We start from the raw sequence: 24,478 nt of genomic DNA, 5'->3' as shown, positions 1-24,478 counted from the left end.
GAATTTTGAATGAAACTGATGTTTTATGGAAGATCCTGCTATTTGTAAACAGATAACAAGATTAAGAATGAGATGATGATGATTTTGGAGCAGTGACGGCTCCGAATGAAGCTGAAGTGGAAAAGAACGAGGAGATACTCATTCCGGAACAAGTATTGGAACGCAAAGAGAAAGGTAAAGTGAATGGTGGTTCTTAATTAAGAACCATTCAGTATAAATGCGAAATGGATGGAGGAGGAGGACCTAGCAGATACTCCTCAGATTTGGAACTTTACCTTGACGCTTTTTGTCTAGCATCGGCTATTCCAAGAGTTCCCGGAGATCAACGGGTTAAATCTGGTGCAGGCGGGACTGCACAAGAGGGGAGTTACTCCGCTCCTTTGTCACAGATTACCTGGATGGAATAAAGTCACTCGTTTCCCTTTGGACTTCAAGGATACTGATGTGCTAACAGTATTCTGCTCGATGACTTTATGAAAGAAGTACTTCGAAGTGGGCTTCCCGGAAATGATTACTCGCACACGACAATACTTGAGTGGAACGATTGACAAAATGACTGCAGCATTTCGGTCTTGAAAATCTCTATAGACATGATCGCAATAAGCATTAGTTGATTCGACATCAATGAGGTCCGGGATGGATCTAGATGCGATTACTAAATACATTGCTAGCAGTCATGGTTTGAGAATTGGAATGAATTTTCCTGTGATTAATTTGATTTGTCATGTGATGTGATGTGACGTGACTGTGGTCTTTGTACAAGTGCTGGATTTGTGTCGTCTAGTGTGTCGGTACTTAGAGTCAGTGTCTACTGAGCTGGTTTATGGCTTATGTCTGATTTTGAGGCGTAATCGAGGGCAATTCTTTCAAGAGGGGGGTATGTCACAAAATGGTGACGTGGCATGACTACCTGCTACCGTGGATAGACAATATGGATAGATGACTTGCAACTGATGACATGGCCGTTGTACGAACGCCCGAAATTTCCGCTGACATGGCATGTGGACCAGCAATACGAAATTCCGGTTTTCGTGTTGACATGCTGACGTAGCATACTGTACGGATTTCCGCAATTTACGCTAATGCTTTTTGGCAGTTTTTGAGAACCACTTGCCTTCACGACAGTTTGCTTTTGAGTTTAACTGCTTTTGGGGCTCTGCTTTTGGCATCCCTTGTAAGAATAAAAGGACCCTAAGGGCCTCACTCTTCAGAGCATCTGGACGCAGAGGCTTAGAGCCGAGGACCCCTACGAGAGTTGTGCTTTGCTCAAGATCTAACATAATAAAGAAATACCAAAAGGGGCGCCAGTTTTTGGGGTCAATACCTTTGGGCACGGAACTACGCCAAGCCGTCTCGTCTCGAATTGAACTGTGATTTAAAGTTGTAAAGTATTTTCAATGAATCTCTCTCTCGTGTCACGAGAGATTCTAGACTTGGGGTGCCCAAGTCTGTGACACGATAATATATCTAGGCAAGAAAACTTAGCTCTTTTTCCCATTGACCACCAATCTATGCTTCCGTAATGCATCAAAAACCTGTAAGAGATGGTGTCAATGATCTGTCTCATTCTTGAAAACACGATGATGTCGTCAAAACAGGTGCCCACAAATGACCTATACTCTCTAAACATCTGGTCCGTCGTCATATTGAACGCTGAAGGAGCATTTGTGAGACCACAAGGCATCACCAAATACTTGTACAATCCAAAGGACATCCTGAATGCCGTCTTGTATACATCTCCATGAGCGATATTGACCTAATGATAGCCACTTGTCAGGTCAATTCTACTAAAACACGTAGAACGTTGTAGCCTGTCAAGTATATCATCGATCCTGGGTATTGGAAACCTGATCTTGATGGTGATTATATTAAGAGCTATGTAGTCAATGCACATTCTCCATGATCATTCCTTCTTTAAAACTAGAAGAGTTGGTGAACAATAAGGTGATGTATTGGGTTGAAGTAGACCCTTCTAAAGAAGTTCTTTACTTGGTTCATTTTGGGCTCCTTTTTGTATTTCTTTACTATTATGCTTGACAAAGTACAACTTCCAAGGGTCCAACTCTCTCCAAGACTTTACGTCTAAATGCTCTCTGAGAAGTGGCCCTCTGGGCACTTATAAACTTACAAGGGATGCCTAAAAGCAGAGCCCCAAAAGCATTTATCCCCAAAAGCTTTGAACCAAAAAGCCTTGCATAAAAACTACCAAACTCAGAAGCGCAAATCACAGAAATCCATACAGCAGTGCCATGTGGTAGCCAAACAGTGCATTTTATAAAAATCAACTCAGAGTTCCAACTTTTGACTTTTTTGGGTTTTAGGGCCCTCGGTCGGTGCTCCATAAGTTGGTAGAGATTAGGATTAATACACTAACTCCCTCCCTCTGTTTTAGGCCCCTCGGCCAATCTTTCTGGATTCAATTTGTCTGGATTCTTTAACCCCTTGTCCTCTTTGCCAATTCTTTCCACTTGGGCACGCCATGTCCTCACTTTGTGACATTCCCCTCTCTTGAAAGAATTGTAATCGGCCTCAATTACACCTGCAAAACAACCAAAGGACAGAAACTTTCTCAAGTAGACACTGACTCTATGTACCCATGCACTAGACTCCACCAATCCAACACTTTTACAAAGACATCAGTCATCACTGATCAACCACATTTCTGTCGAGGGTCTCAAATACAAATCATGATCATTGTAACCATTTAGCAATCACATCTAGACCGCACTGATCTTTTCATATGGGACACTTCCCCTTTGATTCGGACATGTTTTCACACGAGAACTATTCTATTTCGCAATCTGTTGCGATGGAACTGTGCGTACCTTTGGGGGATTAGCAATTAGCTAATCCGGTTCCTATTCAAAAGGCTCTAGCCTTGGCAAATGTGCATAAAACCCATAAGACTGTACCTAGTCATCTGAGGAGCCCAACTAGTGGGGCGTTACCATATGTGTAAGGGGAGGAGAGACGCAAACGTGCGGAATCATCGCACTACATGAGACAAGGGAAGAAGGAAAGCTTTCCAAGAAAGCTCCTGAAAATCTACCCACAAATGCTGAAAATACAGCCTCCACCCTGATATTGGGCACCTCCCCAGTTGGGAGAGACCTTCTGGAGTGTGTTGACCAACAGGTGGCTCTCCTTCAGCCATGTGTCCATCAGTGACTTGCCGAGTGGCCCAAATTCCATTTGGACGCACAGAAACTTCCATACTCATCATAATTCAGTGCTACCTGGCTCGACAAGTCCCCGACTGACCGACCTAGATTCCCGATGTGAGAAACCCATTTGGCTGCAACCGTTTCACATTGGCCATGCAATGTCTACTTTCACCTTTTCAAGTTCCAGGGAAAAACGAGTTTAAAAACAAATTTGAAAAAAATGTAGTACATATTTAAAGAAGGCAACAGGAAAAATACACCTCTTGGTGACAATATCTATTGTGCTCTCTCTCTCTCTCTCTCTCTCTCTCTCTCTCTCTCTCTCTCTCTCTCTCTCTCTCTCTCTCTCTCTCTCTCTCTCTCTCTCTCAGCTAGCAGGGACATGGATTCCGTTGTTACTATATGCTGATAATATTGTGCTGATTTCTGACTCTCCAGAGGGGATGCAACGTCATTTGGATGCTCTGCATACATTTGCTCGTGACAGTGGATTGTCTATCAATCTGGGGAAAACCAAGGTTATGGTGTTCAACACCACACCACAGTGGGTCAGGAGGTCGGCACCCACATTTATGTATGGCCAGGAGACTGTGGAGTACACAGATGCATATACTTATCTTGGGGTAGTCTTCGATGGACCGGTGTTGTCACTAAAGAGAGCATCAGAGACTAGACTGACGAGAGCATATGTAGCTTTGGGAGGACTGGAGAGGATGTGTTCGTAGGTTCAGTTTCAAGAACCACGAACAAAGCTTTGGCTTTTTGACACTCTAGTGACTCCAGCTATGCTCTATGGAGTTCAGGTATGGGAACCCTCAATAGACCACCAGGGGAGATCTGGCAAAACAAATGGATGGAGATGTATGGTGAGGCCTCTGGTCTCTATGATCGCTCGGATGATTCGGGCTAAGGCCTCAGTACCACATGAGATTATCCGAGCCGAGCTAGCCGCCCCCCCCCCCCCCCCTCGTGGTGGAGGCATTGACGAGATCAGTTTCCTCTATACACGGTCTATGGCATATCCCCAGGGAGAGATACGCTCCACTTGCCCTGGAGTCATCTCGACAACTAGCTCTACAAGGCGATACAACATGTTGGTATGGACAGATGACAGCATGGTTTCAGTCGCATGGTCTCAACATGGATAGATTACCTCCGCTTCAATACTCCCTGGATGCACCCTCTCTGTCTCTCACACGGACAGAGATCACCAGACTCATACGTCAGGATCTGATTCACTAAATACCAGGAGCACATGGATACAACCGACACAAGAGCTAGGCACGAAGATGGCCTTCTACAGAGAGCATCTTCTCCAACTCACGGAGGACGGCTTTGTGACTAGACCTGCATACATGGACACACTTATCTCATGGGATAAGATGTGCTATTGGACAGATACGCACATCCTCACATCAGCTCCAAATCGAGACTAGCCGATTTCGAGGGGTGCCAACAGGAGCTAGGATATGTCACCTATGTAAATTAGAGCCAGAGACAGAATTGCACTACACATGTCATTGCCCAGCATACTATGAGATACGCGGCCGCTTCCATTGCCTGTTCAAAGAAGGGTTCGAACCTTTTTCTAGAGTCATGAGATACAAGGATCAGAGTTGTCTCGGATTGTTCCTACTAGAGCTACGCAAACTTAGGGAGAGCTTGCTGAGGGCATCAGAGGAAAGACAGTCTCAGAGACGAATCACAGATTTCTTTACACCAGCCAGAGAAGAGCCAACGGAGCAGTCATTACAGCAGATCTCAGAGCCTACTCATACTAGAGGTACACTGCTTGATCAAGCCACGGAGCTTGGCAAATCCAGACTTCCACGACCTCGGGGGGGTCTCCCGCTACCGACAAAGGCTGCAACAAAAGATACAGATCACTCTAGCTCGACATGCAAGACGCCCAACCAGAGTACTGACCATGGAGGAGGTCGATGAGATCTGACAGCGACCGATGAGAGATTTCATATGAACCCACAAACCCCCCCCCCCCCCCCCCCCCTATTTCCTTTCTCCTTAGTGTTTTAGATTTAGTTCTTTGTAACTCTGTAATTTCCGTACTCAGACATGGTATCAGATTCACCAATTGTAACTTTTTGGTCTCATAGGTCATTTTGGCCTTTTGAAGACGTTAATATAACATTTCATTTCATTTCCTCTCTCTCTCTCTCTCTCTCTCTCTCTCTCTCTCTCTCTCTCTCTCTCTCTCTCTCTCTCTCTCTCTCTCTCTCTCTCTCTCTCTCTCTCTCTCTCTCTCTCTTCAATTGTGTTTGAAGTGCTGAAGTTTGTTCCAATCTTGTTCTTTGCACTTGGCATGTAGCGCTTGTCGGTTATAGGACTAGGTACACCATTGTTTCTGTCCACATGTGCGGGGCCCCCTTGACCACAGCAACTTCCAGACCATCATGATTGGCCATACATTGGTCAAACTCTATGGAGCCATGTTGGAGGCAGAGCTGAGCTCATACGCAAAAACCAAGGGCCTACGAGACTCAACATACCAGTTTCAAACGAGCCTAGAGTGTAGTGTAGGTGCCTCTTCCGTACCTTTAATTGATCCATCAGGTAACACAGAGTGAAAATGTGGTCAATGCTAGAGAAGGAAGCTCAAACTAAGAAGTTAGCACACCAAAGTCCTCCATACCAAGGAAAGCAAGACTAAGCGGTCTGCGCTATAGAAGTTGTTGTATGTTGCAGCAACCACCAAAAGACTGTAAGAAACACCACCAGATGAAGTCCTATCAGTAAGTAAAGACCTCCAAGATGAGAGAGCGCCAAAATAGAGTTTAACAGTTTGCTCATAAACATCCTCCGTGAGGAGGGAAAGCCAAACATAGAATTCTGTCACATGCACATCTAACCCTATGTGCATGTGGACAAGCTAACCCTATTTCTAGGATTTAGGGCGGCCTAGGAAATGTTCTGGCACCCTTGTGAGCATGTACGCACGACGTGCATGTCCAAGCACTTTAGATGCATACCCTCTAATTGCACATGAGCATAGCCAATGTCTGTTACGTGTAGGCATTGGGGAGTGTTCCCATAAAGTTGCCTTAGTACCCAACCTAGGTATTTATCTGCATGTGAATCACCTCTTGATTGATAAGTGACATTTTGCATCATTTTAAAAATCATGGGATTTTTAAGTTGGATTGCCCGAACCAGCTTTTACCCCATATATAAGTGACCCTAGGGGTCACTTCTCAACCATAAGCCAATACCCACAGTACAAGTACCAGTACCCACAATATCTCAGCACCTCTCGCATTCACACACCAAATCAGCCAGCGTTTTTCGCCGAAGTACCACATCAGACCAGCATTTTCAGATTCAGCCTCTAATCAGATTAGCGTTTTCAGATTCAAATCGGTGTCACAAAGTGATGGCGTGGCATGACCACCCGGATGGGCACTAGTGGAAAGTGTTAGATAAATGTCATAAGTTGGAACAACTTATGGGGTCCCGTCCGATGGGACCCAAGGGACACAAGAATAAAGCAAAGACTAATTTTGCATGGGATTGCTAACGTGGCACGCTATACGGAAACACGTTGACTACTGACATGGCAGGCTGTACGAACACCCGCGAATTGCAGCGCGATTTACGCTGGCAGCTTTTGGCGCTAGCATGAGAGACGAGAGCTTTTGGGTGAAAGTGCTTTTGAACATGATGCTTTTGGGGCTCTGCTTTTGGGCATCCCTTGTACTATTTATAAGAGCCCTTGGGGCCTCACTCTGCAGAGCATCTCGACGCAGTCTGAGAGCAGAGAACCCTCGGGAGTTGCACCCCACTGTGATCAATAATAAAGAAATACCCAAAGGGGTGCCAGTCTTTGGGGCCAGTGGGCGCGGAACTCCACTGTGTCGTCTCTCTCTCTCTCTCTCTCTCTCTCTCTCTCTCTGATATTAAAGTTCAATGATTTTGAAGTTTTTGTTCGTGTAGCTATTGATTTCTTGCTTGGAGTGTCCAAGCCTGTTACAATTGGATTCAAATCAGATCATCGTTTTTAGATTCAGCCTCAGATCAGACCAGCATTTTCAGATTCAGCCTCAGATTAGAGCAGCATTTTCAGATTCAGCCACTGATTAGAGCAGCATTTTCAGATTCGGACCAGATCAGCGTTTTTCAGTTTTCAGCCCATCGTCCACATCGGCGAAAGCAGATCAGCCCATAGCCTCATCAGAGTTGCAAATCCCAGCCAAAATCCCTAGCGTTTTGCATTTCCAGCTCTTAGCCTCGCAGATCCAAGCACCTACCACAAGATACCATCATCATCTCAGCATCTAGGACCATTGTATCAGCATTTGTGCAATCTAAAGCAAATACCTCTCTAGCGATAGAGAGGGGGGCCCTTGGAGGGGGGTTTGGGACCCCATCTAGTGTTAGTCTCTCTCTCTCTCTCTCTCTCTCTCTCTCTCTCTCTCTCTCTCTCTCTCTCTCTCTCTCTCTCTCTCTCTCTCTCTCTCTCTCGCGCGGCAATCTACGCCATCAAGAGCCTTAGAGAAGGGGATGCCCAATCCAACATGTATGAGTTGTGATGGCTATATCTCTCGACTCCAAACTGCCAATGTCGACCAAAGCACAATCCATGCCAACAATGCCAACAAACCGCAACTTGGTGTGGCTCTTAACTTGTATGACCTGGGAGAGAACCTCTTATACCTAGCTGGATCTAGCAATAGCCCAAATTCACCTATATAGGACTTACACCACTCTGCTGCTTCACTTAGGTCTAGGGCATACTTGTACGGCTAGTATGTCTCCGGGCTGGCCACCCATTGCATTGTCCGGCCGCCCACCTTTGTTCGGGGCCCGAGCACCCTCATATTTCATATATTCTTTTTCTTGTTGGGTCGTGGGGCATTTTCCAGGCGTTTGCCCTAGTTCCCCTTGGGCACCTATTTACGGGGACAGGGGGTACCCACTTCCAAAACTCTGATTATTGTGTATACACGTCTTCTGCTCTGGTAGTCATGGGGGGCTGATCGCCCCCTCTTCACCATACCTAGCGTTTTGTCTCTCTCTGTCTCGCTCTCTCTCACGCTTCCGCACACGCGCACTCACATGGTATCAGTCGCCAGTGTTGAGGGCGCACCTTCAGCAACACGTACTCTACCCAAGGGATCAGCAACAGCCAGCAATTCTCTAAAAGGAGCACAGATCTGCCATCGTTTTTGCATGCACCAGGCAAGCAATGGAAATCTACGTTTTTCTGTCGCGGGTTTTCCGCCCCGAAAAGGCCCAAATAGTAGTGCTGGCAGCCAGAAGTAAAAACGCCAGGTGTAAATGCAAAAATGTAGGTTGAGGAGGTTCCTCTCCTCTATTTGCGTTTTTCAACCAGATCTACACGGTTTCGCATCCAGTGCCTCGCCGTCGAAAATCTTCTGCATTTCCACCAGATTTCAGCCGTATACCCTTGCTGTTTTCTCTGTTTTCAGCCCATCAAGGCAGTGACTTTCATTACCCACCCTCCCTGCACCCTTTGCATCGCTCCGGACCTTGCTGGGAGCGTACGAGCCGCTGAAAATTGCTGGACAGCAGCATTTTTATCACCTTGCACTTGCGTTTTTGGGTGGAAAGCAGCCTCTTGGCTTTTGTTTTTTACAGAGGATGAAGTTACCTCCTGCCAGGACACCATCTGGTGGTGGTCCGTGCGGTCTCTCAGTGACTGCTGCAGTACACGGTATCTTCGACGTCGGCTTGATCATACACAGGCATACGATCCTTTAAGAGATCCATTCATTCCAGCCATCATTCAGCGGTTGCACACTCCAGAGGGGGGGGTTACTTGTGGTTTGCTATGGACACACCTATGCACTCATTAGAGGAGTTCACACAAGATTTGGCCATGCTCATGGCATATGGGATTCCGACATTTCCAGAGAAGACACCACCATCTTGGGTGGACAGACACTTACCGCTTGACCTCGACACATCAGATCACTTGCTTACACAGGAGCATCTACATGGACTCAGGGAGAGGATCTTGGATCTCTTCTTGGACAGGTTCATTGCTTGGATCTACAGACCGGAGTGGGACTTCAGTGCTTAAGACTCTCTTGGAGAGTTTACCGCCAGATGCGGGAGATTAGGCATCCCACAACTACATCTGGAGTCACCCGGAGCTTAGCTTGGCTTGGCTTATCACTTGGATTGCTACCTTCAGAGTTGATTACACTAACCCTCGGTAACCTTACAACAGAATTATTCCCCGACCTCGGCAGTAGGCCACTCCTAGCTCATTCACATTGAGAGCCACACCGATAGGCGGCTTGGTGGCGTTGTTGGCGCAAATTTTGTTTTGGTTGACACCAAGGGATTGGAGGTAGGAGATACAAGCAAAGACGGCGCAGACAGATTGGTTTGGCCTTTCCTCTTCTCAGAAGATCTTCGCAGCACAGACTTCTCAGTCTGGCTTCCCTTCTTCATACAGGATGATTATGGTGCAGACAGCTTGGTCTGACCACACCTCTTCTCAGAGGCCCTTCACAATGCAGACTCTTGAGTCTGGCTTTCCCCTCATCTTGGATTACCCTACCTACTGACAGGACACCATCCGGTGGTGGTCCATGCGGTCTATCGGTGACTACTGCAGCTTACAGTAGCTTCTATAGTGCAGACTGCACTAGTCTAGCTTTCCTTGATTCGGAGGAGTTTACAGTGCAGATTGCTACATCTGGCCTTCCTGGAGTTTTACACATCTTAGCCACCTAGCCACACTGGGTTATAAGTTCATGCATTGACAGGCTTCCGGTCATTCTCATGACGGTTGTTGGGCTTCCCCATTTTCTCCAGACGGTTTTACTACAGACACCACAGATCCTATTGGGCAGGGCACTTACAGGTCTATTAGCACTTCTTTCACGACAAGGAGTTGTTTTCACACTGAGTTTGGACCTTCACGCAGTATCTTCACCCTGTATCGACAGAGTACAGCAGTTTGTTACACTGCTCGTGACGGCACTTTACCATGGAGATCTCTCAGAGGTAGTGACACCCCAAACTGCTGCTACACTCTTGGAGTATTATTCTTCAGTGGGCATCGCAGCAAACATCTTCATCATTTGCCTCACATCTTCAACTTCATGCGATTTGTTCAGCATCCGATGCTGAGAGGGGGTGTTAAGACTTACACCACTCTGCTGCTTCACTTAGGTCTAGGGCATACTTGTACGGCTAGTATGTCTCCGGGCTGGCCACCATTGCATTGTCCAGGTGCCCACTTCTGGGCCAGTCGGCCACCTTTGTCCGGGCGCCCTCGTATTTCATATATTCTTTTTCTTGTTGGGTCGTGAGGATTTTTCCGGGCATTTGACCTACCTCCCCTTGGGCACCTATTTATGGGGCCACGGGGGTACCCACTTCCAAAACTATCTAGTTATTGTGTATACGGGTCTTCCGCTCTGGTAGTCATGGGTGGCTGATCGCCCCCTCTTCACAATACCTAGCGTTTTGTGTGTCTGTCTCTCTCTCTCCTCTCTCACGCTTCCGCACACGCGCACTCTCACAAACTGCAGCTAAGACTCATGGTAGTCATCCATAAGATAGCATAGCCATCAACTTCATCATGCATAGCATTGACTAAATACAACATCAGCCCCACTAACGTCATCAATGCACAATAGTGGGTGTAGAACTAGGTACTAACATAAGCTCTTAACAGAACACACAGCGCGCGCACACACACACACATGAGCTACATCAACACAAACTTCAAAGTTTCAACGTATTGAGTTTCTGTAATGACTCCACGGCCTCTGCCTAGGTTGAGGGATAAGTCAATTGTGAGTTTACCAAGGGTGAATTTAAAGGAAAAAATTCATATAATCAAGAAAGTAGGAGCAACTATACTACCAACCAAGCTATGCTCAAGGAGGCTCCCACTGCAAGAAATAGTTGTCGGAAGTGGCAGCGGCAATGGCACATGGACGGATATGGCTAATGACCGGCAACATGTGTGCAACCTCTCGTATTCAATGGCCAGCAGCAGCAACCTTTGAATCTAGAACCTTCGAGAGCAAGCCGTCACAATGATCTCCTAGATCTCCAAGGTAAGTGTAGGAAGGTTGTCGCCTAGGGCAGGGGAAGGCACAAAGGAGAGAGTTCGCAAAAATGCCAAGGCACAAGGAAGTGAGGGCGATTTAAACCAAAAATAATAGAAAGAGAAAACATTCAAAACGCTGGCTCTGACTGCAATACACGAAACTAATAATACGATTGGGTGGGCACCAACGTAAATATGAAACGTTTCAAGGCCGAAACGTTTCACCCTGAAACGCAGCGTTCCACCACGGAGCGCTTCAATCCAAAATGAGAGCATACTGAAACGTGAGACTGAAACGTGCGTTTAGCGACTTTGAAACTAAAACTATCTTAGTGTTTCACTTGGTGAGCGAAAAGTTTCAAGGCCCGAAACGTTTCACCTATCCTGACCTGTCGAAACGCATTTCATGGTGACGCTGATGTGCACCCCCTCTCTAGAGTATACCTAGTTGCCTGACCTCCTCAAAAACCCCACGACCATATAAATATGGCTTACAACTTGGAAAAACAATAACCCTGCCCGTAGGTGCAAACCAATGGCACTAGGCTCTAGGATAAAATGCCCTAGACCTAAGGCCACCAAGAGGCACACCATGTACCACTACTAACAGTACAGGGTAGGCAAAACAATGGTCGAAGCGGACCAAAAATGAGAAAACTACCTCACATAGAAGGGGGACAACCATAAAACAACCCTTACTCCCTATGATCAACCCTTCGGAGATACTAGGACACTAGCGGTGTCACAAAGTGATGATGTGGTGGACAGCAAAAACCCTAATTTTTGCCAAAAACCCTAAAAAAACCTGCAAACCCTAATTTTTGCCACAAACCCTAATTTTCGGAAATCGCGGAGGCTTTAAAAAGAAAAAAATGATGAGCGACGCGAATCTTGCTTTTTACTCTACGCAAGAGAAAGGAAGAGAATGCTTTTTTTTAATAAAAAAAAGAGAAGAGCTTGAGAGAGAAGAGCTTTTGAGCTCTTATGCTTTTAACTGGAAAGCTTTTGGAGCTCTGCTTTTGGGCATCCCTTGTAATCTTTAAATTAGTGGTGAGGGCCTCACTTCTCAGAGCATCTAGACGCAGAGTCTGAGAGTGAAACCCTAGCCACTCTCTTGTACTTTGATCTGATTAATGTAAAAAGAAATACCGAAAGGGGCGCCAGTCTTTGGGGCCAATATCTCTAGGCATGGAACTCCGCCGGGCCAGTGCAAATCTATTGTGATCTGTGAATTGTTTTGAAGTGGTTATTTGGTGCTGTCGCGGTTGATTCTTGACTTGGAGTGTCCAAGTCTGTTACAGTGGTATCAGAGCACGGCCGATTTCTCTTCTACGGGAAATTCGATCCCCAATTTGTTTCCCGCGGCACCTATGGCTTCAGGCAATGATCAATCGACTCCCTCTGCATCTGGAGATGCGGGCTGGGATCACAACGAAGATTCAGACAGAGAGTATGGCCCGCCTCGGCCTACTCAGGCGGAGCAAAGAGAGATGGAGCGTCGTCAATTGATTGGCGATGCAACAAAGATGATGCTCAATTTTGCCAAGGACTCGAAGATGGCAAAATATATGAACCAGACCTCTTTGGAAGAGGTACAGATGGAGTGGCAAAGAACCACAACACCACTCCCGAAACCCGCTCTCAACAAACCTTCTGCCTCCAAGAAATATACGGAGAAGGAACTGGAGAACGTGGTTGATGCACGGATTGCTCAGCTTTTCGACGTGCAAAAGAAAGACAAAAAGCACGGCAAAAAGCAGAAGAAAGACACTGACTTCTCGGGATATTTGGGTCGTCAGTCGACATTTGACAAGGCAAAGAAATTGAAGAAGCGCGTCAAGTTTGAAGACCTACCCAGTTCTTCTTCTTCTTCTTCTGACAGTTCTTCTAGCTCTTCAGACTCGAGCGAAGAAGACAGGAAAAGATAAAAAGCGAAGCAAGAAACAAAGCTTCGGAAAGGGCAAGAAAAAGGCAAAGAAGGCTACATCTCGCCCAGAGACTAACAGTTCTACTGAGGACTCGTCTACTACAGACAGCTCAGATTCCGATGACAGAAACTTTTATGCGAACAAGAACAATTTTTACAAAACCAACAAGTATGACTTTCTCGAAGATAAAAGCAAGAAAGTCCGAGAGTTTAAGGAAGGTGGCCACTCGATCAAGTTTGATACTTTTTTAGGATACTCAGATGCTTCGAAGGCTTTGTCTTTTATACAGCAGTTTGACATCGCTTTCGCGGGAGGACGCTATTCAGAGCACTCCAAGATTCAGAGAGCTGCCTCTTATTTTAAGGGGAATGCTCGCACTTGGTGGTCCACGCTTCTATTAAGCAAGACTATGCCAGTTACATGGCTGAAATTCAAGAGGCTTTTTATTTCTTCTTGGTTGACACACGAATATGAACGAGATGTACGAGCTGCTTGGAACCATCTTCGGATGACCAAGAAAGATACAATCAATGCTTATTGTGAAAGATTCTGGAGCTCTTTTCTACCCACCTCTTCATTCAAGAAGATCTCGTTCAGAGAACAGATTGAGCGGTTTACCTTGGGTCTACCTACAGAGATCCGAGATCACTGCTTGGAATAGAAGTCAGCTTCTATTTAGGAGTTGATCAGTCATGCGAAGCGGGGCTTTGCCATTCACTCTGGCAGTTTGACCTACCCCACAAATAAGGCCATGACACAACAAGCCGAACAGACTTCCGGGAATGAAAGTAGCAAGAAAAAGAGCAACACAGAGAAAAAGGATGCACGACCCAAGCTTACTCCTGAGGAGAGAGCTCGCTTCATCAGAGAGGAGAAGTGCTTTGGATGCGGGGAACATGGACATATCTCCGCGAAGTACCCTAAAAAGGCACAAAAAGAACAGAATGATAAAGACGACGACAGGCCTGAGAGTTCGAGAGCAGCTGAGGAATGTGGCAGAAAAGGCAGAACTGGTACCACATGGCGTGGGACCTGCACCGAATCTAATGAATGAAAGTACAAACTTTGCCACTTTTGGGGCAAAGTGGAGGATCAGGAAGCTCTTTTGAAGGAGCCAAGGCCAACTTCTTTTCACTTGGAATTGGCGGCTCGATTTGGAATTACGCCCGACAAACTGACGCCACAGGCGGAGGTAGTTCGACTGGCACCCGAATGGGATGTTGCCATTACACCGAGCATTGGCAAACTTCGTTTGCAATGACAGGGGTGTTCAAGGCACGCGAGTGACGTTCTACTCAGGATCCCTTGGTACCACAAGAACTACGCTGTGGTTGACTACCGGGCCGAGAAAGCGACTTTGATAAATTAAGGGCTTAGAGATTGTACTTGACGAACTTCAGTTTCTTACTCATTCTTTTGGGAGAGAACTGAAATGGATAACGGTTGAATATGTTTTGACCTGATCAAAAGAACGCAAAGATTTTTCTCCACACTCATGCCGATTGTTTTTTTTTTAAGAGGGCCTGAAGATCAGACCATTGTCATGATACCTGGAAGCACGTCATCGAACCGGCCACCTTACCGTGTGAGCCGAGTACAGAATGAAGAGATTATGAACCAAGTGAAAGACCTCTTGGAAAAGGGTCTTGTCCAACCAAGTACTTCACCGTATTGCTCTCCAGTGTTGTTGGTTTTGAAGAAACACCGATCTTGGAGAATGTGCATCGATTATAGCACTCTCAACGAAATCACCATCAAGGACAGATTTTCGATTCCTAGGATCGATGATATACTCGACAGGTTACAGGGATCCTCGTGCTTTAGCAGGATTGACTTGAAGAGTGGATATCATCAGATCAGGATAGCGCCGAGCGATGTCTACAAGACAGCTTTTCGGACGACTTTTGGGTTATTTGAGTTTTTGGTGATGCCTTTTGGCTTAACCAATGCTCTTGCGACATTTAACCGGATGATGGACAAGATTTTTTCGAGAGTACAGGCTATTTGTTGGCACTTTCTTTGACGACATCATTGTTTTCTCCAAGAATGAGGCAAAACACAGAGATCATCTGCTTCAAGTCTTTCAGGCATTACGAGATCACACGTTAGTGATTAATGCAAAGAAAAGTGGATTTTTCCTACCAGAGATACACTTTTTGGGACACATTGTGTGAGCAGCAGGAGTGCAAATGGACCCGGCCAAGATAGAGACTATCCATGATTGGCCCGATTTGAGGAATGTCCATGAAGTTAGAAGCTTCTTGGGATTGTGTTCGTACTACAGGCGGTTCATACGAAAGTTTGCAGAGGTTGCTTCCCCTTTGCATACCTTGACACAGAAAGGAGTACCTTTTTCGTGGGGACCCACAGAGGTGACTACCTTTCGGACATTGAAAGAGAAATTGACTACAGGACCAGATTTGACTTTGTCGGACTTGCAGAAGTCATTTTAAGTATATTGTGATGCTTGTGGTCATAGTCTGGGTGCGGTCTTGATGCAAGAAGGCCATGTCATAGCTTACGAGAGCCGTTTGTTCTCTAGGCCGGAGATGACAGCATAGATCTATGAGAAAGAGCTTTTGGCGGTTATCCATGCTCTTAATCAGTGGCGGCATTACCTACTCGGAGCGGATTTTACTGTCTTTACAGACTATCAGAGTTTGCGCTACTTCTTGTCACAGAAGCAGCTTTCGAAAAAGCAGATGCGGTGGGCGAACATCTTGTCACAATTCCACTTCCAGATTGTCCATGTGCAGAGACAAAAGAATGTGGTGGCAGATGCTTTGTCTCAGAAACCGACGGAAACCGTTGGTTCTGGCTATTTCCGCGATACATCATAGGAGCTTCGAGGATATGGTCGATCAATATGCCACAGATACAGATTTTGTAGATATTTTCACACGGATACGGGATGGGGAGACAGTAACTGGATACTCCCTTCGGGAAGGTTACTTGATGAAAAAGACTATGTTGTGCGTTACACAGCCGTTGAGGGAAAAGGTTATGACTGAATGCCACTGTCCACCTTTTACGGGTCACCGCTGCATTGCTACCACCATGAAAGGGGTAGAGAGATATTTCTTTTGGCCGAGACTCAAGAAAGATGTGGAAGAGTTTGTGCGCAGTTGCTTGGTATGCCAGAAGGTCAAGTTTGACAGGCATAAGGCACAGGGATTGTTAAAGCCTTTACCCATACCCACCCACCCCTGGAAAAGTATTGAAATGGATTTCGTTTTTGATCTCCCGAGAACACAGAATGATCACGATGATTTTCCGATTACATGGCACGTCTGAGACGATTGTCTCAGACAGAGACCCCAGATTTATGAGTTTGTTTTGGAAGGCAATTTGGGAGAACATTGGCACGCAGTTGCAGTTCTCGTCATCGATCCACTTGCAGACTGACGAGCAATTTGAGATTGCCAATTCAGTGATTTTAGATTTATTGAAGTCTTGTATCTCGGATCAGAAGACTCAATGGGAAAAGAACTTACCTTTGGTGGAATTTGCCTACAATAACACGATACACTCTTCGACGGGGAAGACGCCATGTGAGATTGTTGAAAGTACTGCGAAGGTTCCATCCTTCCTGAGCACGAAAGATTAGATATTGGAAGCGGATGAATATTCGCGAGATTTGGATACGGTGTTGAAAGTACTGCAAAGGTTCCATCCTTCCTGAGCACGAAAGATTAGATATTGGAAGAGGATGAATATTCGCGAGATTTGGATACGGCTTTTGCCAAGGTTCGCGAGACTTTGCAGGAGTCTCAAGAACGAGAGAAAAAGGCAACGGATCGCCATCGTCGCGACTTGAAATTGAAGGAGGATGATTGGGTGCTTTTACGTTTTGAGAAGGCACGCCTACGAAAGAAAAAGGGAAAGGAGAGGCTTTTTCCAAAGCTTAGTATGCAATACTACGGACCTTTCCAGATCACTGACAAGATAAATGATGTCTCCTTCCGATTGAAACTGCCAGATACTTGGAGGAGTCACAATGCATTGCATGTGAGTCTCTTGAAACCTGTTAAGGGTGATGTGCCTTATGATGGGGAGCCTGATGAGCAACCCGAAGTGGAAGAAAAGGAGGAGATCCTTGTTCCTGAACAGATTTTGGCACATAACGATACGAAGAAAGGTAAAGTCCGAAGGCGGTTCTTGGTTAAGTTCAAGAACTTTCCTACATTTGATGCGAAGTGGATGGAGGAGTAGGACCTAGCAGATACTCCTCGGATTGTGAAACTTTACCTCGATGTTTTGGTTTAGCATAGTCTACTCCAAACGGAACCCAAAAATTCAGCTTGGCCGAAGATCTGGTGCAGTGGGATGCACAAGAGGGGAGTTACTCCGCTCCTTTGTCAACAGATGCCTTGATTTTGATACTAAAGTCACTGATGTCTCTTTGAGCTTCAGGGATACTGAGAGCTGACAATATTCTGCTGGATGACTTTATGAAATGGAATTCCTGATAATGATATGATTTGTTCTTGACTTCTTGTGAGTGCAGGAACTGATAGACGAAATGACTGCAACATTTTGGTCTGATTGATCTCGAATAGACATGGTTGCAATAGGGGTTAGTCAATCGGACATCGATGAGGTCCCGATTGGACCTAGATGTGATTGATAGCTACATTGCCGATAAATCATGGTCTAAGATCCGAATGAATGTTGAATGTCATGTGATGTCCTGTGATGTCTGGTGATGTCCTGTGATGTCGTGTGATGTGACTGTCGATTTGGTACATGTGCTAGATGTGTGTCCCTAGTACGTAGGTACTAACAATCAGTGTCTACTAAGACGGTTTATGGCTTTTGTCGGTTTTGCAGGCGTAATCGCAATCGATTACATTGCTTTCAAGAGGGGGGTATGTCACAAAGTGATGACGTGGCGGACAGCAAAAACCCTAATTTCTGCCAGAAACCCTTAAAAAACCTGCAAACCCTAATTTCTGCCACAAACCCTGATTTCCGAAAATCGTGGAGGCAAAAATTTTCTTTTTTTAATGATGAGCGACGCGAATCTTGCTTTTTACTCTACGCAAGAGAAAGGAAGAGAATGCTTTTTTTCTAATTAAAAAAAGAGAAGAGCTTGAGAGAGAAGAGCTTTTGAGCTCTTATGCTTTTAACTAGAAAGCTTTTGGGGCTCTACTTTTGGGCATCCCTTGTAATCTTTAAATTAGTGGTGAGGGCCTCACTTCTCAAAGCATCTGGACGCAGAGTCTGAGAGTGAAACCCTAGCCACTCTCTTGTACTTTGATCTGATTAATATAAAAAGAAATACCGAAAGGGGCGCCAGTCTTTGGGGCCAATATCTCTAGGCACGGAACTCCGCCGGGCCAGTGCAAATCTATTGTGATCTGTGAATTGTTTTGAAGTGGTTATTTTGTGCTGTCGCGGTTGATTCTTGACTTGGAGTGTCCAAGTCTGTTACAAGCGGCTCCATTGGGACCAGCAAAGAGGTGGGTGACAAACTTTAACAATAGCATGATTGATCCCCCGCATCTCGCTTGTAAACTCCCCAAAGAAGTCCAAAGCACTTCAATCTGTAGATCAAGGCCAATACAAGGCCAATAAGTGATCCTAGATCCTCTCGATAAGGCCAAGAGAATGCCCCTCCATAGGTAAAGTACCTACGAAAACAAGGTCCACTGTGAAGACACCTCCACCCAGAGTGGAGGTGTCTTCTCTAGGAACATCACGGTCCTATAAGCCAATAGCATGGTCATATCTCGTATGTCCTCTCATAATGAATGCACGAATGTGTCCAAAGCAATCCGCAAGTCACCACCCCTCTAGAGTAGGCATCTGCCGAACAAGGACTAGAATGAATAAATCTCCCAAGCATTGAATGTCCATCGATGATCCAGCCAAAGTTAAAGCTACCATATGCTAAAACAATCACCAATACACTCATCAAATTGTATTTTGTCAAGAGGTAGCATCCTCCAATGCGCTACCCCCCTTCTCCAAAAACACAAATCAGCCGGAATTGAAATTCCTGATCCTTCCCAAAACCGCAAATTAGGGGAAAAGGCCAGAGGAGAAAAAAGTAGGGGGTTTCCTCGATGAAGATCTGCAAGAGGCTAGCGCTACCTTCAAGAGGAGGGATCGCAGAGGATTTGAGTAAAAACGCAAAATAGGATTTGCCAAAAATGCAAGGGGAAGACCTACCACATACATGAGCACCCTCGTCCAAGATCTTTCAAGCGCCTAAAGCTCTGATACCATTGTGAGAGAGCACCAATGCACAAGCGCCACACACACACACACACACACAGAGTCCCGACCCCCCCCCCCCCCCCCCCCACGTAAACATCCATGACCTCAAGCCTCAAGGAAGGGCACTAGAAGCTCTGATACCATTGTGAGAGCACAAGTGCGGAAGAGAGAGAGAAAGAGAACACGCCAAGAGCAATGGAGAGGATCCCCCCGCGCCCCCCAACCATCAATGTCCCGACTCCTCAAGCCTCGAGGAGGGCGCCAGAAGCAGATACAGCATCATATGAAAAGGTCCCATAGCCTCTGCCTATACATTGGGGTCGAGGTCAAGGCTGGATCGGGCAAACATCACGACAACTCCACGACGGATAATAATGGGAGGCCCCAATGGGCAGCCGCACAAAATAGGTGGCCAGGCCAAAACTAGCCGGCCAGGACCAAATGCATGGCCGGACCAAATGCAACCTAAGTGCCCATGTGAGCAAAGTGGTGTATACTCTAACAATACCATCATCTGAAGATGATCATCAACTAGCCTACCCAAAAGCGCTTAGACACACCCACAAACCTCTCTCATGCCTGAATGTTCAAAGGTCCAACGCATCAGATTCAATCCTTACATAAAATTTCATTATAATATCAGGGTTTATTGAACATCACACCAACAGCAAGCTCTCATGTTTGAATGTTCAAAGTCCTAACTCACATGTGCAAGCGAAAAGGAGTGTTCCCACAGAGAGAGAGAGACGCTCCATGCACTCCTTTTCATTGCAATAGCTAAAATGCACATAAATACTGCAATGACAATTAAATAAACCCTTTGCAATCTACTGAGACTTGTCTTCTTGATTCATCAAACACAAGATATACTCTTCATGTCTAGCAAGGAATGTATTGTGTTCCAATCTTGTGCCTGTTCAAAATTTAAACTCACCTTTTTTGGAATGCGTCCCAGAAGTTCCATCATCAAAGCTAGATGATCCTGGCCAAAAGTATTGAGCTGGTCACAAAAATTGTGGTAGCTATGCTGGCAAATAGAATGCAATGCTCAATCACATCATACCTCATCTCGGTCGTAGTCATCACCACTGTGGGGATCAAACAGAAAATCCCCAGTTGCAAGTTCAAACACTATACACGCAAATGACCACATATCAGCTGATGTTGAATACTTGGCTCCAAGCAACACCTCTGGACACCGGTACTGCCGTGTCTGTATGTCATTTGTAAATTGTTTGTATGTCCAGCAAGCATTACCCAAGTCCACTATTTTGCAATGGAGATCATCAGAGGTAAGGGGTCTCTTACAGTAAGGGTTGGCACCTTTCTTGCATGAGTTTTCAGGTCGACGAGCGTCTGAGCTCTCTCCCATTCCATCGATGGCATTCTGTTCTTTGTTTGCCGGTGCGCTGATTGCATCAGAATAGCTAGAATCACCATCCCCCTGTCCATTTTCCTGATGACAGCCTTGATCCCTTTCTGTTTCATTTTCTAGAACAATCGTGCTAGCTTTCTTTGCCTTGCGCTTTAGCTTCTTCTTCTGGTTTTTTGTTAATCCAGAAGCAGTACTTCCAATCTTTATGTTCTTGCATTCTGCACTAGTCCCCAGCTTGTCTATACCATTGCTTAGTAATGGACCTTCCTTTGTAAGCTGAGGGTCTTTCTCTGGGTCCATTGAGAATCGGAGTAGGATATTCTCAGGTTTTAAGTCTGTGTGAATAATTGAGAGTTGACGATGTAGATAGTCCAAACCTACCAGTACATGGTGAGAAATCTGTTTGACCATCTCAAGAGGGAGACCCTTGTAATTGTAACATTTAACTAGTGTCAAGAGGTTGTCTCCCAAGTATTCAAAAACCATGCACACATGATGTCCGTTAGGCCCACTGTGCTTGAAATTATCTAGTAGTTTGACCACGCTCTTTGTATCATCAGGATCCCCCTCTGCAATCTGCTTAAGAATGGAAACTTCATCCATGGCAGCCTCTGTGTAATGCTGGGCACTTTTTTGAATTTTTAATGCCACATGACGCTGCAGAGGAAGATGAAAGCATGAGTATGCGACCAGAGAGAGACAGAGCACCCTGCACTGAAGTAAGCACGATGAATCGAGAGAGACGAGAAGGATAGTACCTTGCATTGCACATCCCAAGCAAGCCAGACGGTGGAGAAATGGCCCCATCCCAGCTTGCGCTGCACCATATATCTCCCATTCTTGAACGTGTCCCCCAAGCGCACTGCATGATAGCCCCCTCGACGATAATCGTCGGTGCCCTCGTCATCAGACTCCGAATATCCCGAGCTCCCTTCCTCTGTGTTATATGCCGACCCGCTCCCCGCCATAAACCTTTCGTTTGCAGGTGTCAACTCTACTTCATCAGGGCATGAAAACCAGAAACTAGTTTGAGAGACGAGTGAAACAAGGTGAGGAGACACGAAGGCTTGCTAACTTAAGGGAAGATGAAGGAGAGTAACTTAAATACATGCGAACAATCACAAGGGAATTTTTATTGTGTTTTAATATAAAATGTATTATCTACTATACATATATAATCACAACTGATTTTTATATTACAAAGGGCCCCACTTAAATAATGTGAGAGGTTTACATTGCATATCAACATTTTGAAACAAAAGAAAATGAAAAGGAAGTAAAATAAAAACAAAAAAATATTTTAGTGATTTTTCATTAAAAAAAATAAATTTAATAAACATAAAAATTAATTAAATAAATCTTTATGAAGTCCTTCGACAAAGGACTCTTTATCAATATATTGCATCATGGGATCAAACTCTCATGAGTACACTTTTTAATCCAAAAAGGTGAATGCAACTTTAGAAAATAGCATTTAAAAGACCCGGATTTCTTTTCATTCACAAGACTTTTAAGCTTGCTTGGGGACACTTGTCAAACGATGAAAATTGAATGACCTTCATCCATAGTGCACTAGTCCGTTTGATAATTGCCTTCCAAGGATATTTGGGGGGGGGGGGGTCATGGACACGCATCCAAGTGACAATAGTTGTTGCATAATGTCCTACACAAGTGTCGCGGCAAAAACCTATAAGGACAAAGACTTCAGCTTACACGGCCACATATACAAAGGAAAGAAAGTAGTTGTTGTTTCTCTGTTAAATATCTGGACGAGCAAGGCAAAGAGGACAAAGACCCAAAGAAACCCCCCCCATACCCAATCAAGAGATAGGATAGAAAGTGCAATAGAAACCCCAAATCCCAATGAGAAAGGTAGAATGGACCTAAAGAAAAGAAGTGCTAGATGCCTGCTACCAAGGAGCGTTGGAGTGGCTGGAGTATAGATAAACACCCACAAATGACAAACACGGTTTGAGTACGAATATGATGATGATTGATAACAAAATGATGTAGAGAATGATTACATGAGCCGACACAATGGAAATAGGCACAAATTTGTGTTTGTATTATGATATATGAGCGCAAGCCGCTTTTACAGATGATTGCTTTGTTTTTATCCCACAAATGGAGGGAGAGAGAAAGAAAATTTAGCTCGAAATTGCTGCGTCGAAGGTTGAAACTTGATGGCGAGGCTCAGAGGGACCCTCACGACCCTCGAAGGTTGAATTTTACAAAACTTCAATATTTTTAATAAATTTACAAACTTTCACGGAAGTTGCTATGAGTGCTATATGGGAGCAAAAGTGTGTGAAGCGTGTAAATAGCTAGAGGTAGAAAATCTTTGATTTGGTATCGTCGTAGCGCCATCGCTTCTGAGGTTTGACGGTAGTCCCGGCTTCGATGTCTACCTTTGTAGTGGCACTTGAAATCTACCACTCTCTCCCTTCCCGTTTGAATTCAACCTCATTATCTCTCTCTCTCTCTCTCTCTCTCTCTCTCTCTCTCTCTCTCTCTCTCTCTCTCTCTCTCTCTCTCTCTCTCTCTCTCTCTCTCTCTTTCCAACAGTAAGTGCTTCCCTCTCTCTCTCTCGTTCCAGCTTTAAGTGCTTCCCTCTCTCCCTTATTCCTTTTTTAACTCGCTCGGGAGGTTCTATCTCTCTCTCTCTCTCTCTCTCTCTCTCTCTCTCTCTCTCTCTCTCTCTCTCTCTCTCTCTCTCTCTCTCTCTCGTTCCAGCTTTAAGTGCTTCCCTCTCTCCCTTATTCCTTTTTTAACTCGCTCGGGAGGTCTCTCTCTCTCTCTCTCTCTCTCTCTCTCTCTCTCTCTCTCTCTCTCTCTCTCTCTCTCTCTCTCTTATGGGAAGCCTCCCTTGGAGGAATTTAATAGTTCACCAATTTGACTTTTTAAAAAAACTTAAGATAATTGTCTACAGAAAGACAAACTGTCTCTCTCTCTCTCTCTCCTCGCTCTTGGCACTGTACAGAGGCTCTCGTTCTCTTTCTTTTCTCCCTCCTCACTCTCGGCGGCCTGCATAGCTCTCCTTCTCCCCGATTCATAGCAGGGCATAGCCTCTTTCTCTCCCTATTTTCAAGGCATCCCTCTCAAGGCTCTTCTCTCCCCCTATCTCGCTCTTGGCAGCTTGGAAGGAACCACTCTCTCCCCGATTCCAGCTCTCGGCAGCCCGAAGCAAACCACTCTCTCCCCGATTTATACAGAGGGAGATTCTCTCTCTCTCTCTCTCTCTCTCTCTCTCTCTCTCTCTCTCTCTCTCTCTCTCTCTCTCTCTCTCTCTCTCCCCGAATCCTCACAGCCTGTAGAGAGGCTTTCTCTCTTCGACTCTCCTCTACATAGTAAATTCTCCCTCTCTACTCTCGTTTCCTTCAACCTCAACAAGCAATGAAGGGAGGTTCTATCTATTGAATTGTGGAAACAGGAATGCACTCACACACATACAATGCAATGGTGCTCACAGCATACACACACACACGCTCACAACTTGCTTCATTAGCAGTCGACCCTTGCAAATGGAACCCCTACCCCTCTTCTCCTTCACGAGCAGACACCAACCCAATGCACCCTTTCATTTTTGTAAACCTTGCTCTTTTTAAAAAAGGCTCAACCTTAGACCTTTACAGCTTTAGTGACTACCCAAAAATTCGCTTAAATGTAAGCAAAAACTCGTTTTGGTGCAAAATTTTTGGATTGACGAGATAATGCACTTGATTGCGATTCCATCTGGCAG

The 24,478-nt window shown here is 45.4% G+C and overlaps 1 protein-coding gene across 1 annotated transcript in view; it reads right to left on the bottom strand.

Moving 5' to 3' along the window:
• Positions 1-21,806, bottom strand: part of LOC147465620 (uncharacterized) — a 53,266-nt gene extending 31,460 nt beyond the window's left edge. The window contains exons 1-3 of the mRNA XM_086520960.1: positions 21,498-21,806; positions 20,428-21,396; positions 20,299-20,346 (exon numbers count right to left, since the gene is read on the bottom strand). Coding sequence (XP_086377086.1) covers positions 20,299-20,346; positions 20,428-21,396; positions 21,498-21,707 — 1,227 coding nt within the window. The 5' untranslated portion in view covers positions 21,708-21,806. The remainder of the gene's footprint in view (positions 1-20,298; positions 20,347-20,427; positions 21,397-21,497) is intronic.
• Positions 21,807-24,478: the final 2,672 nt, after the last annotated feature.

The sequence above is a fragment of the Adiantum capillus-veneris genome, chromosome 1 (assembly GCF_014529385.1).
Source record: "Adiantum capillus-veneris isolate H3 chromosome 1, ASM1452938v2, whole genome shotgun sequence".
NCBI classification, from domain to species: domain Eukaryota; kingdom Viridiplantae; phylum Streptophyta; class Polypodiopsida; order Polypodiales; family Pteridaceae; genus Adiantum; species Adiantum capillus-veneris.
The sequence above is the reverse complement of the archived record's forward strand: the minus strand, read 5'-3'. Positions and strand labels throughout refer to the sequence as shown.